The 16,195-nt window shown below is 42.5% G+C and overlaps 2 protein-coding genes across 8 annotated transcripts in view; one reads left to right on the top strand and one right to left on the bottom strand.

Moving 5' to 3' along the window:
• Positions 1-16,195, bottom strand: part of nphs1 (NPHS1 adhesion molecule, nephrin) — a 147,739-nt gene that overhangs the window by 99,187 nt on the left and 32,357 nt on the right. The gene's annotated exons all lie outside the window — the stretch shown is intronic.
• The window catches only part of kirrel3l (kirre like nephrin family adhesion molecule 3, like), a 35,823-nt gene continuing 34,029 nt past the window's right edge, over positions 14,402-16,195 (top strand). Inside the window, exon 1 of one of the 4 annotated variants that reach the window (XM_025061842.1) lies at positions 14,402-15,323. In XM_025061842.1, coding sequence (XP_024917610.1) covers positions 15,266-15,323 — 58 coding nt within the window. In that variant the 5' untranslated portion in view covers positions 14,402-15,265. The remainder of the gene's footprint in view (positions 15,324-16,195) is intronic. The other 3 variants (XM_017037913.2, XM_025061843.1, XM_008323514.3) reach the window with 3 other exon arrangements.

The following is a 16,195-nucleotide window of genomic DNA, read 5'->3' as shown; positions in this document are numbered from 1 at the left end:
TAATAATAATAATAATAATAATAATAATTTGTTATTATTACTGTATTATGATGTATTTTAGGAGATAATTAATAATAATAATATATTTTATTATTATTATTGTTGTCATCATTCTGCCTGAAGGCTTTCTATACATTTTGGCTGAGCTTGCCTGGAGTCTAGTTCTGTCTTCTATTAATAATGTCTGTCACATCATACAGAATCAGATACTGAGGTCCAAGGACTGTTAAATAGTGGAAGTATTTCATCGTAAACAACAATAAGACATCAAACCCTGGTTCAAGTGCACCTGGTGTCTGGGACTACGACCTGTCCATTTTCATTAGGATAATGAAACTGCGTCTGTCTCATCCTACAATGAAGCAGTAGGTGTAATGCCATGTTAGGGTAGACGTTAGAAAATAGTCTTGGTACGTCGTCTTTGATTATGTTTCGTGTCAGGCCAGACAAAAACACCACAGCCTACCCTGAACTATTATTTCATGCATGCGTTCGCACATATACAGACCCTGCACACACGTGCCTACGCTGCCAAACATGGACATACACAGTGTCACACACATCCTGAATCCCACGGACCTCTGTTTGTTTAGAACTTCCATTTGAGCAGAGCCTGGCCAGCCAACCATAACATTTGCCATGTGGCAGTCACAACAGGTTTTGCTCTTCGCTCGGCCCCAGTCCCAGCACATTGAGTTAACAGGTTTCAGCTGCAGCGAGGGCATGTCAGCCCAAGAACGCGCTAATCAATCATATTTCACTTCAAGCACACTCGGGCTAAACCACAGAACAAGCATCCTTCCTCCCCCTCTCTCCCCCTCCCCCCTCCCCCCCTATAGTTTCTTTATTCTTCACATCTCTTGAGCACATAGTTCAGAAAATGCTTAATGAATCAGACAAGCTGTTCACATGTGAAATAATAAGCAGGTTTTGGCTGAGGGGAAGAACAATTCCTAGTTTTCACCCTGGCACTTGAGCTGGTGTTACAACAATAATGAAGAGTACTACAGGGATTTTCTTGATTAATATACTCCTATTCAACGGTCAGTGCTACAACTGACTTGCAGTGGGGGGAGTGTTTAGCTCCATACAGCACTTTGTGTTACTAACCTGATTAACTTGAGGCTTGCAGCCCACAGATAGTAATTCCTAGGTTCTGTTGAGGAATCACTTTCGGCCCACTAAATTAGGTTACACAAAGTAAACAATGGAAATGCATTTGCGGAGCACTAAGCCCTTTTAGGAGGGCTTTTGATGTTTTCATGGATAAATCACTGTGTCCTCAACCCCCGGTTCCAGTTGGCCCCCGGGACAGTATCTGAACTGATATGAATCGGGTTTCCTGCCACTGGTCAAAATGTACTTTTTCACATCACAGAACTTTGGAGTGATCATTTATCAGCAGCACCAATCTGTTTTCCTCTCAAAACGAGGGCGTTTTTTTTTTTTTTTTCATTACTATTCATGCGTCCACTTAATTTGAGCACGACCTGCTTTAATACAACACATATTATGTGGAACAGTTGTACCCTTGAGCAGTGTACTTTACCTGCATTTCTCTAATGCAAAGCTCAGCCCAGCAAATGGGTTCCAGAGTTTGTGGGCCACTGGGGAGGAGCGCCTGTGCCAAGCCATGAAATAATAACACTAATATTTATATAAGGTCTCAATTCTTCCCGACTCTTTTTATTTTATGCCAGATATAATGCTTGAAAAACTGGTTGACGACTCATGTAATCCTGGTATATAGTTGACTGTGACAGGCCGTCTCCAGTGTAAAATATAATAAAACCACACTGGTAATATTTCGGTGAAAGTTGTGTTTAACAGCTTTGGATTGGCAACGGCGTAGTGATCCTTCTCTAAAAAGGACATAAAGTGCGAAATTGACTCTGTCAGGGTTCTGGTCTGGGGAGGGTCTGCCGACACATTAATTACCAGAACAAAGTAGATGTTTTACAATCTACTAAAATCTGGAAACGTTTCTTTAAAATGTAATGAATTACTAACGCTCCCTGCTTTGTGACATCACAATTATAATATCTTAATATTAAAATTATAGTCGTTCCATCTCCAGCAGTACTACTGTTATCATTCCTACTCATTCATGAATGCTGGATCATGTACAACCCGAGAGCTGTGCACAGTTACTCAGTGTTAAATTAACATTAGCCCTATTATAAAACATTGGTAGCACTAGCAGTGGAGTGTCATCTCTAAGAGCACAGGGGGAGCAGACGTACAACTTTGGTAAATCTACGTATTAAGAGTAAAAAAAAAAAAAGACGTAAGTCAGGTTTTAAACAGGAAACCGTTTGGTTTTCTTGACCAAAGTACTTCAACATTTCATACAAACATCAAAGAACCACATTTATCTGCATAAGTAGTGTAATTTATCTAAAACCTTATTTTGTCCCAGCAGTTCCAATGAAAATGATGTGTTCGCAAACAGGAAATACCAGGCAACGTTCATTTAACGAAAAATCCTAAGATATGGTCTTGTCAGGAGTAAAAAATGTAATCAGGAAATGCTGAGAGGAAGGCAACTGCAGGGAGTGAGTAGCTGGCTAAGAATAGAGCCGATAACAGAGCTGAGTAACCCAAACAATATGTAGAGTAACTGCTTTAAGTCTGGTCCTACAGGAAAACCACTTCATCATTTGCACATCTCTAGCAGGACTGGATACAGACGAGGATGAAAAATCCCCAGTTTAATTACATTTTGGGTGATTTGTGTCCTAATTTTAATAGCCTGAAACAAGATTACAGCATCCACATAACAACTAATCCAGTTTGACACCGTGAAAACGATCGGAGATACAGTAAATGCTAGCCTGGTGATTTCTGTGCCGCAGAAAACATACAGCAGTTACGACAGACAATAACAAACTGTCGTTTCATAATCCCAAATTCAATCATCCAAGGCAATATGCAACGAAAATCCCAATTTGGCATCAAATCAGCTGGGTCAGGAGATTAACAGCAGGCTTATGTGGTAAATCATACCTTGCTTGGAATCAAAACAACCGATTCCTCTTCTTTGAAGCAGATCTGCTGATCTTCTGTTCTGCAGTAACAGATGTCCACACTGAGCCTATTTAACAGAGATGAGGGGATGAGAGGAACAGAACCTGTTCTCCAGATGTGTCAAAACCAAACAAGGGCCATGTTTTCAAAAATCACAGGTCCACTAAAGCCCCCCCCACTACTCTGTTACGTCCTGACATCTCCAATTTAGGCGGGAAACAACACAATCTTCAAATGTACGGGATGCTGCTGTGATAAATTAGCAGAGAAACTAAAACAGCCATCTGACGCTGTTTTAGTTGGTATTGTGTGTCATAACATGGATTTGCCAGCGGTGGCTTGTCTACAGCAGTGCAGTGTGGGTTGTGGGCTCATTCAGTGGGAAGGAAAGGATCTATTGACCCCTTCGACAGCTGAGGTACACTAGTGGATCTTTCGCTGCCTTTCTTGGCAAGTCCTTAGCCTCCAACACAAGGGACCTTTTGTGTCTCCCTCTCTGCCTTGGCTGGCAGCTGTGGGGTAAGCACTTATCCAAGGATCCACACATTTACCATTTGTAAGAGGTAGAAACCACAACAGTCCATCATTTTACTTCGTCCTTTATTCTAATCCTGGAAACACGGGACTGAGAACCTGCAGGGAATTATCACTGCTGTATTTGTGTGATTTCATTTCTGGGTTTTTTTCTTTTCAAAGAGAGTCAAAATAGCAGGAATAGCCAAAATAAAAGAATGACGGGCATTAACGGAGATACAATCTGCAGAAATCCAATGGATTCACTTTCCACCGGAATGTCTAAATATTCATGCATGTGGAAGTACTGTGGGCTGATTACTGCAAATGTGAGCGGTTATGATAATCGCGGGGAAGTAAGATCCATATTTATGCTAAGAGTAAAAGGAATGTGGTATTGATTCAGTGCATGTGGGTATTAACTTACAGGCTTTTTTGACTTAAGTGGGGGATATGAGTATACTGTGGTATATTTTGTTTATATCTTTGCTAAATCCATACAGGGCCATGAAGGTATGTTGAATAAGTATGTCAAAGCCATTCCAGATGTGCATTTAAATCATGTCATTTCCACTCAGTGGACCAGCCCAGGACCTCCAGTAAGAGCAAATATCACTTAAACGAGGTAGTTTTGCGGGGCATTTTATGGGATCAGCAGTCTTTGATCCACCCTCCTCCTTCCTCCCCCCCACTGGCTCACCTGACCTTTGGAGAAACCAATGTGACATACAACTTTTGAGCAGAGACAATTTGACAAATAAGTGATGACCGTTCACATTTTAAATTTAGGAGTATGATGAAAAATTAAGCATGGCTGACCCGGGACCTTGATGTTTGAGCAGGTCTGCGTCACACTGCTCACCTCCCCCCCCCCCCCCCCCCCCCCCCCCCCTGCTTTTCCTTTCGCTTTTCCTTTCCTTGCCATCTATCACTTCTGCTCGTACTCTGTCCCTTCGTTGCTCCCACCTCTGCTGATTTTTTTTTTTTACTCCAGTCTCCCTCTCCTCCTTCTACCCCTCCTGCCCCATAACTAATCCTTATTAAGCCTCTCACATAAACTCTGGGTCTGGCACTAGGCGGCTAGCCACACAGGCCAACAGAAACAGGGTGGAGAGAAGCGTGAAGGAAGAATCTGAAGTTGAAACAGGCCAAGTGGCACAAAAGATCCTCCACACTCCCCGTTTCTTTCCCTCAATTGGCATTTTTTCCATTATATTACTCTGTCATCCCCTACTCAGCATAATAACTCCTGAAAGGTGGATAACTATTAATAGAGTTCGCACAGCACTGCAGTCATATGGATTGCCCCGCAGCGCTGTGACTAAGTAGAACTGATGTCTCCTGTGACAAGCACTAGTGTTGCTGTCATCCAGGACGTGCAGACACTCTGCATACATTACTGACTGCTGGCTTCCCCCTCTCCATCGCTCCTTTTGGATGGCACCACAGCTGTCCCAAAGTGAATCCCAAATGAGAGGATCTGTCAGGGTTTGTTTGCTGCAGGCCTTGATTAGATGCTATTACTCTGCAGTTGGAGAGAGGTGCTCCGAGCTGATGGTGGATAACATTTGCCTCAGGCCTGGCCTGGTAAAACCAGTAAGGGGGCAGAAATGGATTCCACTCTTCAACAACAACAACTCGTCTGAATTCCTTTAAACCCCCAATGTTTACAGTGCAAAGGCCAATTGACTGCATTTTTCTTCTATCTTTCTCCCACATCCCCCCTCAGCCAGATGTTCCTCATTCATTTTTCTCAGACCCAGCTGTAAATGTAAATAATCTATGATTTCTCCGCCAGGATGGGTGGGCTGTAGGATATTCTGTATCTGTATAAATAACCACTCAGCAGCCAGGGGTGGAGACCTGTTTTAAAGTTTAAAGTCTGTGGGCGACAGAAAGTCTAACTTAGTGTGATGAGGTCAATCTCCACCCTCATCCGTGGCAGCACCTCAGCATACGTTATCCAACACCGGCAGACTGATGACATCTTTGCTCCAAGTGCCTGGCTACCTGTTCCAGGTCAGGCCAAATTTCATGCTTTTGCTATTCTAGCTGAGGCTGGCCGTATCAACTGTCTTATTTCTGGACCCCAAAGCATAACTTTCTTCTTTGTGGAAACTGTCATCTGAATCAACCCAAAGAAAGACCGACAGCCGACCCACCAAAGAGGTGTGCCGGCAAGTCAAGCAGAACAATAACAAAACTGGAGTCAGAGGCAGAGAGGAAAGGAGGATAGACCCTAATAATGGCCAGGCCGTGCCTTGACATGCTATGAAAAGTGACAGTGGACGAGTCATCCATTATTTATAGCACTGTACAGCTGGGTTATTTATTTTTTTCAGCAGCCTGAGCAGCAAGGGATCATGGCACAAAACAAGCAGCCGGTCGTGGCCTATTCATGTGATTGTCAGCAGACAGAGCCAGCAGCCAGCGGTGTAGAAAGCTGTGACTGTACTTAAGGTCGAGTGTGGACACTGCACCGGGACGAGAAATAACTATCTCAGGTGTGTGTTTCAAAAAATGTGAAGCATATGTTCTGAAGCTCGTGGTGCAAGTCAAATCAAGGCGAGGGCAAATCTTTTTTTCTTTTACCAGTTGACCAAAAAACAATATAGATATTGGTTTCGACCGCTGGCAAATTTATCAAAGCTATTAGAATAATGGGCAAAGGTTTATATATTTTTAATTTCCAAGCTTACTGTTAATAAAGTTAATAAGAGATCATGCTTGTTAGAAGGAGAAACTAACTTTTGACCCAAGTGTGTTTACATTATATTAAATAATGACTTTTATGTAATTAGTCTCAGTAAAACTAGACTTTTGAAATACTTAAAAAGTGTCAACAACAGGCAAAAAAAAAAAGCAGCACAGGCTAATATATTGGTTGCGCTTCAACTAACTGTGCTGTCAACTTTTATAATATCTGCAATGGATATCAATCAATAATCAACTGGGCGCTACCTAAACCCTCCTATGCTTAATAAAGTAAAGGGTAGTATATACTTTATATATATTCTACACCCAAAAACCTGCAACTATGATCAGTCAGTGCTGCATCTCTGGGCGTTGACATGGAAGCACCAAAAACTGCACTGTTAGCCCTTAAAGTGTTCCCAATATGTAAAATAAATAAAGCAACAAAGGATTTTTTGTTTGTTTTATCACTTGTTGATAGCTAACACACTAATGCTAGACAGATGTTAATCAAAGACAGCACCGAATCAGAGCCTCGAAGGGAATACTCGTGAAATACCTCTGTGAAAATCAACCCTGTGCTCCAATACTGAAACTACTACAGGAGTCATTTTAAAAGGCACAATTAAGCTTTTACCGCAGCTTGACATAAATGTTCTTAACATCGAATGGAATGGTCAAAACACGATGTCTACTTGACTAGCCTAATTAACCAGTCAGAAACATGAATTCCATTAGCCTGCAAGAGCTGCATTTATAAAAGTGTAATTTTAGAATATAATTAGGAGACTTCCTCAACACAATGTCAACTGAAAGCGTTGGCAGCTCACTTAAGTATTTGCAGCGCCACTCCACAGTTCCCCTATGTGGTGAGAGACTCATAATATTCACCAAATAATCATGAACTGTTGATAGAGCCAGCTGACACATTCATCAGAGAATGGCAGGATTGCTGATCTCAGTGTGAGACGGCAGCGGCTAAATCTATGAGTATGGATTAGCAGAATTGTTCAATAGTTCTGTCCGGGCGGCTGGATCACTAATGTTGTCTGAGATATTTATCGCAGCTGAGTGGCGCGCCGTGTGACTGGACATGGCCGACTACAGCAGAGTTGCCACTGACAACATGAGAGGATTTCTGGCACACAGGAATGCATGGCATCAGGAACAGATGTTACACATGGAGAGGTCCATCAGGGGACGGCAACTCTGCATCAGTGCATAAATATTTTAGACAGCCTACTGCTGTACTTATCTGCAGAGAGACTACCGGGCTGGCCAAGGACCCATCCAATCTGATCTTAAATTTTTGGGATGCTATAATCACTTTATTGAAGAGGTGGAAGGAAATGCACACTGGATTGATGGGATGCCGGCAGGCACAAAGACAGGAGGGGGGGGGGGGGGGGACTGGACTGTGTCTTTACAGTCGGTGTATTTTCATAAGATGATCATTTTTTATTAGAAAAAATTTGGCAAAATATTAAAAACCAAAATGCATTGAAGTTAGCATGCATGGCAATTTGGTTGTGAAGACTTTTTCAAACACAGAAGCCAAATTTTCTAAATTGAAATTATCAGCGGTATTCCAACATTCCAACCTGCAAAAAATAATAATATAATATAATAATATATATATTATAATAATAATAAAAAAATTACTGCAGACAGTAAATTGTAGACTTTTTTTACATGTTGGAATTTGAGATGAATTTGGTTTTGGCTATTTGACTTTAGTAATTTGGTCCAGCTGTAAATAGATTAAAACCACACTGAAAACTGATTGGTGACTGACTTAGTGCAAACCGTCCAGTCAGGATGCACTACATCTAATTAGCACTTCGTGAACATGAACATGAACACTTGTTTTCCTCTTGCTCTCTGTCTCCTTTTCTATCGTGTGTGCACTATTTAGCCTTCCTGCTACCTCGCTACAGCATCCAGGTCATTTCATTTTTGGGCGTCAGGGAGCTGCTGCCAATACGCCCAGAACTTAACATAATAAAGCACAGTGTGGACTCTTGGTCTGACAGCAAAAAAAGAGAATCAATGGGTGAAACTGTAAGTGGTACTAGAGAGCTCATCTAATCATAGAACAAACAGACACTGACTTGACAACTGCAAATATGTTGACTCCATAAACTTCAAACAATTATATTCAAAGCAAACAAACAGACACAAAGGAAACCATGTATGTGTCACTGTCACTTCTTTTTGATCAGATTCTATCACTGCTGTTTGAAAAGCAGAAAATGCATCAAGGAATTGCAGTCACCTTGCATTTTGAAAAGAGAATAATTTTTCACCAACCCGCTCACTCCACCCTCCCCCCTGTGTGCAGCGCTGTGTTTCAGTCTTTTGCTTGGTAAGCATTCCCCTTCAAGTGCCAAATGCATGTCACTTAAAGCATCTGTAGAAATGTGTTGATGCAAAATAGTGCCTGCCATAAAACAAGCGCAGAGGAAATATAAGAGCTTTAAGTCAAACTATTTTTATCTTTAGGCAAGAAAAATACACAATCTGGGTCTGTCCAACAACTAGGATATCTGTGGATGAGTCAGGATTCATTAATTAACCAGGGTTGCCATTGAATAATCAAGACAAATCAACATTCTTTAAAACAAACCTGTAAATTGCTGAACCAGCAGGTAGATGTTGGTGTTTCACACCTGTTATTAGAGACTAAAGCGATTGATGGAATTATTAATATGAAAAATGTCAAGAAATACTTTGTAACCGTAGATCACTGAAAACTCAGCTGGTCAGCCGTAGACCGACTGACTGTCCTGCGCTCGGTGAGGTTGGTCGAGCTGAGCGTCTGACCTGAAGTTAAAGGCCACACACACAGGGTGTGGAGGAGGTCATTTTAGCTTCCGGCTCAACAAAAATGTTTTCCCTCAGTATGAGCAAAAATATGTATCAGTATATTACACACAACAACAACTGAATGGATGGTGGAATGATTGGATATAGAGTGTACGTTATTTTGCCATGTGCTAAATGTGATGGAAAGTTTGTTCTGATTAATTTAACAGATTGATAAATTAGCATTAGCTTTGGTTTTTCTTCACAGTAGATTTGGACGGACTTTGTTTCACAATGACCAAACCATGGTCATGTGGACTCCATCTTTGGTAAACTCTCCTTCTTCGTCTTCCGTCCACGCTAATACTCACCATGACGTTAGAAGATATTTTAATCTAATTCTGCCTCCTTCCCAAAATTCTGAAGATATACTAACTCTTGTGGAATAAGATTTATTTTACTGCCAGTTTATATAAACTGAACATCATGGCCGCTTGGCAGGAATTGGGCTGATGGACAGAACAATTCATACGAATCATTTCAATGTCATGAAGCCTTTCTGACAGTAGAATGGAAGAACGTGGTCCTTAAAAAACGACTTCTTCTGAATCTCGACAGCAGACTGTGTCCAACATTACAGCTGCGGCGTCTTGGTTTCCTTACGGAACTCCTCCAGATAAGTCTGCTGGCAGCGGCTACTGTAACGTCAGACTGAAGGTCTATCCTATATTTCTATAGAGTCTGTGTTAAAGGGAAACATTCCTGTAATCCACACCCTTTTCTGAGCGCAGCTTGAACCAGAAGCCTCAACCTCTCCTTGACCCACGAAGAAAAGAATCCCTCAACCAGATCCCCAGAGGGACTTTCATTACAGACAAAAACAGAATCCATGGGTGGCCAGAGTCATGTTCTGATATTAGGGCAGAGGACACGGATCTGATACGAGCCTGGAAATAGTCCTATAGACCATAGAGCGAGCCCCAGGTCCACGGTGAGCTTTAATGGCCCTCCTCACGATCGTCAATCACACATAGAGAAAATGCTTAATTGCAAATTTCAGAGGAGTGCAGTGGACTGACGTCATGTTATTGGAATGGGAGAGAGGAGACAGGTTTTGAATTGCTCACTGGCTCGGCAGATGGATACCACTGCCCAGCAAAGGTATATGTCCTATGAGTTATGAGCTGGTAGCAGCATTTAGAATTATGGTTGACACTGATCAGCTCAACGTTCAATATCACAATTACAGTAAAAGCTGGTGTAATGTTTCTCATATGGATGGCAGCATAAACCTTAGACCCCTCCAGGAACCCAAACAATTTAACATGGACACTGTACACCACAGTGTAGCGAGCCGGGGAGTTAATTTTCATCAATCCAGTGGGCTGTATTTCAAATCCCAGGACCGGGTTTATTAATTACGATACAGATCCAATTAGATCAAAATGAAAAATGTGTTTTCTTAAATGAGAGCCAGCGCTCATTCCACATACCTATATGTTTGGAAAATAATCTCACAACAGAGCCACATAATCTGTTTTGTCTGAAAGTGAATTTTCCCACAGCAGTAATGGCTTTGGAAACAAAACAATCCTCCATTTCCTGAACTTTTGGCTCCTGTTACATAAAGTTCACCGCGGAGAGAAAAGGGACGTCTTATCTTCTGTCAGCAAATAATGATTATGACAACCAATCATTTTATTCAGCTTAATATTCATGGAACCCAACGCATGACTCATGTCAGTGAGAATACATTTTCCTTCATCCTTCCGACCAGGCAAAGAGAGAGAGAGAGAGAGAGAGAGAGAGAGAGACTTCGCCTCTGTCAGTTTTATGCCCCAGCATGCCGTTCACCGCGGCTGCCGTCTCTTTTTTTTAATTGACCCAGGGTCAAATAGGGACCGGGATAATATTTTGTTAAATTATTCTCATTTCCCTGGGAATCACATTTCCATATATCTCTACCTCATGCCTTATTTATCACAGCTTTACAATTACCATTCAAACTGTGTCTTAACTGTCACCCCTCTCCCCCTCTCAACAGTTTAGTAAATATCAAACCATATTTATTATTAATAACCCCTCACTTTTAACCCCCTCCTCCCTTTTTTTATTTATAAATTATTCACAAACTGCATCTGATGCCACCGAGGCCGGCATAATTAAGACTATTGGCTCAAACCGACGCTGGTGCACGGACGGACGGACGGACGGACGGACGGTCTGTTTGGTGCTCGTCACTCCGTCCATCTGTGCGAGCCATAGGAGTTCATACATTTCAATCAGTGCGTCATGCCTGCTGACAGACTTCGCACAATGGATGTTGATTTTATTATCACAGCAACAACTAGTGGAGACACCCTGCTGTTTTACTGCTCACCCGCACACCCTCACCCCCCCACACCCCTCCCGCTTCCAGTCACTCATTGATGGTTCCACATGTACACACTGGAGCCCACAAAACACACACCAAAGAGGCTGCGATTCCTTTTGATTATTGGCTGTCTCTCACTCTCACATTCAAGTGTTCGCACACACAACCTGAACTGCAATCAAATACACAGTATATATATATATATAAACATCAATCTATTCACACACACACACTGAGGCACACATCACACACACACACCACACTGGTGCACACTCACTCTAAACCTGGTTTGGCTTCCCAGCTGTGCAAGCTGTTTCTTCCATCAACATGTGTTTACTGGCAGGGGAGCCTTATGTTTGCATTACAGGGAGGCAATAAACAGAAAGGCCGACCCCAGGGGATGGAACTACTGTTTGGGGGTGGAGGGGAGGTGGTGGTGATGGGGTGAGGGGGGGAGGTGTCACGAGGAGTGAGGCCTAATCATCATGTGGTTCAGCTTTTTAATTAAATTCAGCCAGAAAATGTGGAAATGAAAGACTTTTATTATTGTCCGTGACGTTTGCTCAATCCTTCACACACGACCGCTGTGTCCAGATCTACGCACTTTGATACATTTTCACAGACTCACGAAGCACCAACCATCTGGACCATCAGTGTGTGTGTGTGTGTGTGACAGAGGGAGAGGGAGTGAGAGACAGAGAGGTGTTAGGATGAAATTAAATCATTGCTGAGTTCAATATACAAGTGAAGGACTGATTAACCCAATGGCTGCAGGGCCTATTATTTTAGTTAATCAATAGATCTTTGAATAACTAATGAGCGACATCAAAGAACAGGTTTATAAACAGCCGGGGGGCTACAGACAGACTGCAGTGTTTTAATCCTTTTGTGAAAGCTTTTGCTTTTGTTGAAATATGATAATGATTCCATTCTCTTCATTTTATTGCACACTGCCTGACCACCAACAACAGACTCGCTCGTTCCAGATCAAACCACACCTGAGAAGAGAATGTTTTCACTGAACTTCAAAGATGATAATTTGGTTTAAAAAAAAAAAAACAACAAAACAATAAGTGCATATGAATTTATACAATATGAGCCTCAAATATTGGCTGAAACAGAGCCACAGGATAACGAATGTAACATTTATATTCTAGGTGAATTAGGTTTAAATGAACAGAACTTATTATGGGATGGTGGGAGCACGTAATGATCCAGCACAGTTGTTGTTGTCTATTCTGTTGTAAAAGCAGCCATGCAGTGTAAACAACCCTGGAGCAGGTTCTTACACCAATGGGTTTTTCCTTTCAACGTGCTCACGTTACTAAAACCAGTACAACGCAACATGAACCAGTGACATCAGTTAGTCACACACTCCAACAGCTGTGACTGGTTTTGTCGTTATATCTTTGTCACGTGTCCCACTATGTCACGTTTTACTTCATTAAGTTTTTCACACCTCAAAAAACTTTTTTTTAAAAATCACGATGTTTATTAACTTATTTCTGAGCAGTTATCTGAGCACTGGTGCATAAATAACTTAAAGTCAAAAACAGAACAAACGTGAAATGTTTCCACTGTTTTTCCTAATATGAGCTGCTTGAATGTTTTGACAGGTAATAGAATAAGAAAATAAATTAAAGTGACATCTCTGTGGTGTCACTAATGGCTTTGAGAAGTTTGATAATTATATCTATGCCAAGGGTTGAGTTGTTTTAATATTTATTTGGTCTGGTTCTATTCCCTTGAAAATATTCAAATTTAAAATCATGGTAAATTTAGAATTTTGTTTCCATCCTCACCACAGTCTGCACTTGGTGATATTTGTTTGTTTTTGTTTTTTATCACCAGATTTTGTTAAGATATATTTAAGTGTGTTATCTGGTTAGAAAGAGAGTTCATGTTACATGACACTTGTTATGATATTCTGAGCAGGTTACAAGGCCAATGGCAGAGTCTGACATGTTGTTAGGTTTTTGTTTGTTTTTTAACCTGCAGGACGACTGGGTGATCATGTGTCACCTCAGTTATTCATAATGACGCCTTTTCACCTTTGAAAACAGATCTATATGAAGGAGCGCTCCTTTGACAGTCTTTTATACAGTTACTGTCACTGATTTGTTTCTTTAAAAGTGTTTGCTTTGAACTGATCATTACACCACAACATCTGCAGCCAAACACGCACTAATGTAGCTACTTACACACGATGCGCTTAATTAATCGCTGAATCTGTCGGGTAATAAAGGCCAGTGATGGAGTCCGATAGTAATTTCTAATTGTAACATTTCTTTAAATTAGAAATTGATCCACATTTGGAAAGTCTTTCTGCGAGTCCACTCGGAAAATAAAAACAATCAACAAATGAATTCCAGCACATTTTGGTGCTGTTCTCTGCAGAGCCTGATTCAGATGTGTTTATAAATGAATTAAGGTCTAGTCATACTCTGTAAATAGACTTGAGCTCATCACGCAGACTAACACTGGCTTGGTGTTCTATCCCGGAACATTTGATTTTTGTTCCTAGTTCTTTTACCTGGAGGTGGGCAGTAAAAAAAATAGTCACAAGTTTGGGACTTGAGACTTCAATTCAGACAATTAAGAGTCGAACATTTAGGGAAAACATCCAAAGTCAACATACTCCTACATTTCCTGAAGGACAGATAGAGAATGTCTATCTATCCATCTAGACTGAAAATCAATTTGCACTGGCTATTGAACCACTGATCTTTGAGCAGTAAGGCAACACAACTAATCACTCTTCCACCACACGTCCCTAAACACAACACACAATAACATTTTACTTTTACAAGGCACCATTAGGATGCTGTTCATTTCTGGTCCATGTGGGCTTCATGCATTAGCAACATCCCAAAGTTGGGTCACTGTCATCAGACCCACATGGACCTGTGGACAGTTTTCAGTGCAGGTTTCCAGGCTACGGTACTTCTTTGTGTTTCAGTTTACTGTATGGGGCATTAGATCATGTGAACCACAGATTACATCAGTGGTTCACATTTCCTCCAACCCATATACTGAGTGTTAGTCCATTACATTTTTTATTGAAGTGGAAATAAAGCCTCCGAGCAGACTCCGAATTGTAAAGACAGTTGTTTAACTGGGGATAAGTGTTTTAAATACCCTCCCCATGACGCCAATTCAGCCAATAGCGGTCCCCTGAGGGAGGGGGCTGCTGGGCCCCCACCGGCAGAGAGAGAGAGAGAGAGAGAGAGAGAGAGGCTCCTCCGCTACAGCCCCTGCCAGGTTTGAGGTAAGCTACTCCCCCTACCAGATGACTGTCAGTGCGCATTTCCTATTGGAAAGAGGGAGTGAGAGGTACAGAGTGGAGACCGGCAGAGGAGAGAGTGAGAGAAAGGGGGTGAGTCCACACACTCTGAGAGGGGGAGAGTAGTAGAGAGAGAAGAGCAGCAGCAGCAGCAGCAGCAGCAGAGGAGTCAGAGACGGGCAACTTCACCAGGGTCCATCACTGCGCATCGCCCAACAGGAGAGAGAGAGAGAGAGAGAGAGAGAGACCGCTGTCGGACGCAGCATGATCCCATTGTGTGGAAATTAGACTGTGGATGAAACGCACCGTCCACTGATGGACTGCCACAGAGCGTGACAGAGAAGGGACAGCGGACAGAGCAGAGCCGGTGCAGCGGGGAAAGTTACCAACTATGGAGAAGCTGTGTTGACTCAGAGTTCACCGTACGGAGCGGTCACAGCCACAACCTCAGAAGTGGATGTTATTATAGACGAAACCCTGTGCACTTGCCGTTTGGCTGATACTCCAGTGCCGCGGACCATAACCTGACCAGCAGCCCAGTGACGGAGGGGCAGCATTCTACCCAAACGATGTCCGGAGCAACTACGATGCCGGCCCTATACCTCATCTTCTGCCTTATGGCCACAGGTACCACTTTTTTTTTCTTTCTTTTTTTTTTTACTTTTCCAACCCATCCATTACGCAGAGCTCCGGTGTTGAGGGCACGCAGCGCGCCCTACTCATCCAGTGCGCAGGTTTTAGTGGCGCCTCGGCGCTGCGGCAGCGCTACAGTTAATCGTCGCTTAGTGTTTAATTAGTTTCAAAGGAGCGGTTCCATTTACGGCTTCCATTGCTCCATAATAAACCAGTGGATGTTGTGAACGGCTGAGAACCCGCTGCTGTTCTGGTTCAAAGACCATTCTGTGATGGTTTAGCGGACGAACCACGAGGCTCCGGGTTCAGACGGCGCACGGAGGGGAACGCGAACTTCCAGTAAAAAGATGTTAAAAACCTGAGGGAGTCGTTTCTTAAGACTGCAGTTGGTTCTGACGTTGAGTCAATTCATAGATTGTTCCCACATCTGTGTTTTAAAATTGAGAATTTAATGTTTGGATATTAACGCATCCTGGAAGGAGGCGAGTGCAGAGCTGAGGAGGCAGCTCGGTGCCGGGGGAGCTGCTCATCTCAGTGGCCCCTGATTTACAATAAAAAAAACACACGTTACAGAAAAGTGTTTATCCCGCTCTGATGGGAGGAGATGCCGCGGTGAATGGGTGCTGATTTGCACGGAGCTCCCGTGATTGTTACACTGGTGGGCGATCGTGAAGAGCGCGTGAACGGATTAGTCTGTTTGAGGAGCACATGTTGCTGTGGATGTGGATGAGATAGTGATGATGATGATGATGATGATGGACCCAGGCAGAGGGCGCGGGGGTGAGAGGGAGAGAGTGAGGAGGAAAAGCAGGGAGAGAGCATTTGTTTGTTTTTAAGAGAAGGTTCGAAGAAATAACACACCTGTC

This window comes from Cynoglossus semilaevis, chromosome 13 (genome assembly GCF_000523025.1).
Source record: "Cynoglossus semilaevis isolate Cse_v1.0 chromosome 13, Cse_v1.0, whole genome shotgun sequence".
Classification (NCBI taxonomy): domain Eukaryota; kingdom Metazoa; phylum Chordata; class Actinopteri; order Pleuronectiformes; family Cynoglossidae; genus Cynoglossus; species Cynoglossus semilaevis.
This window is presented reverse-complemented; position numbering and strand designations above follow the sequence as displayed.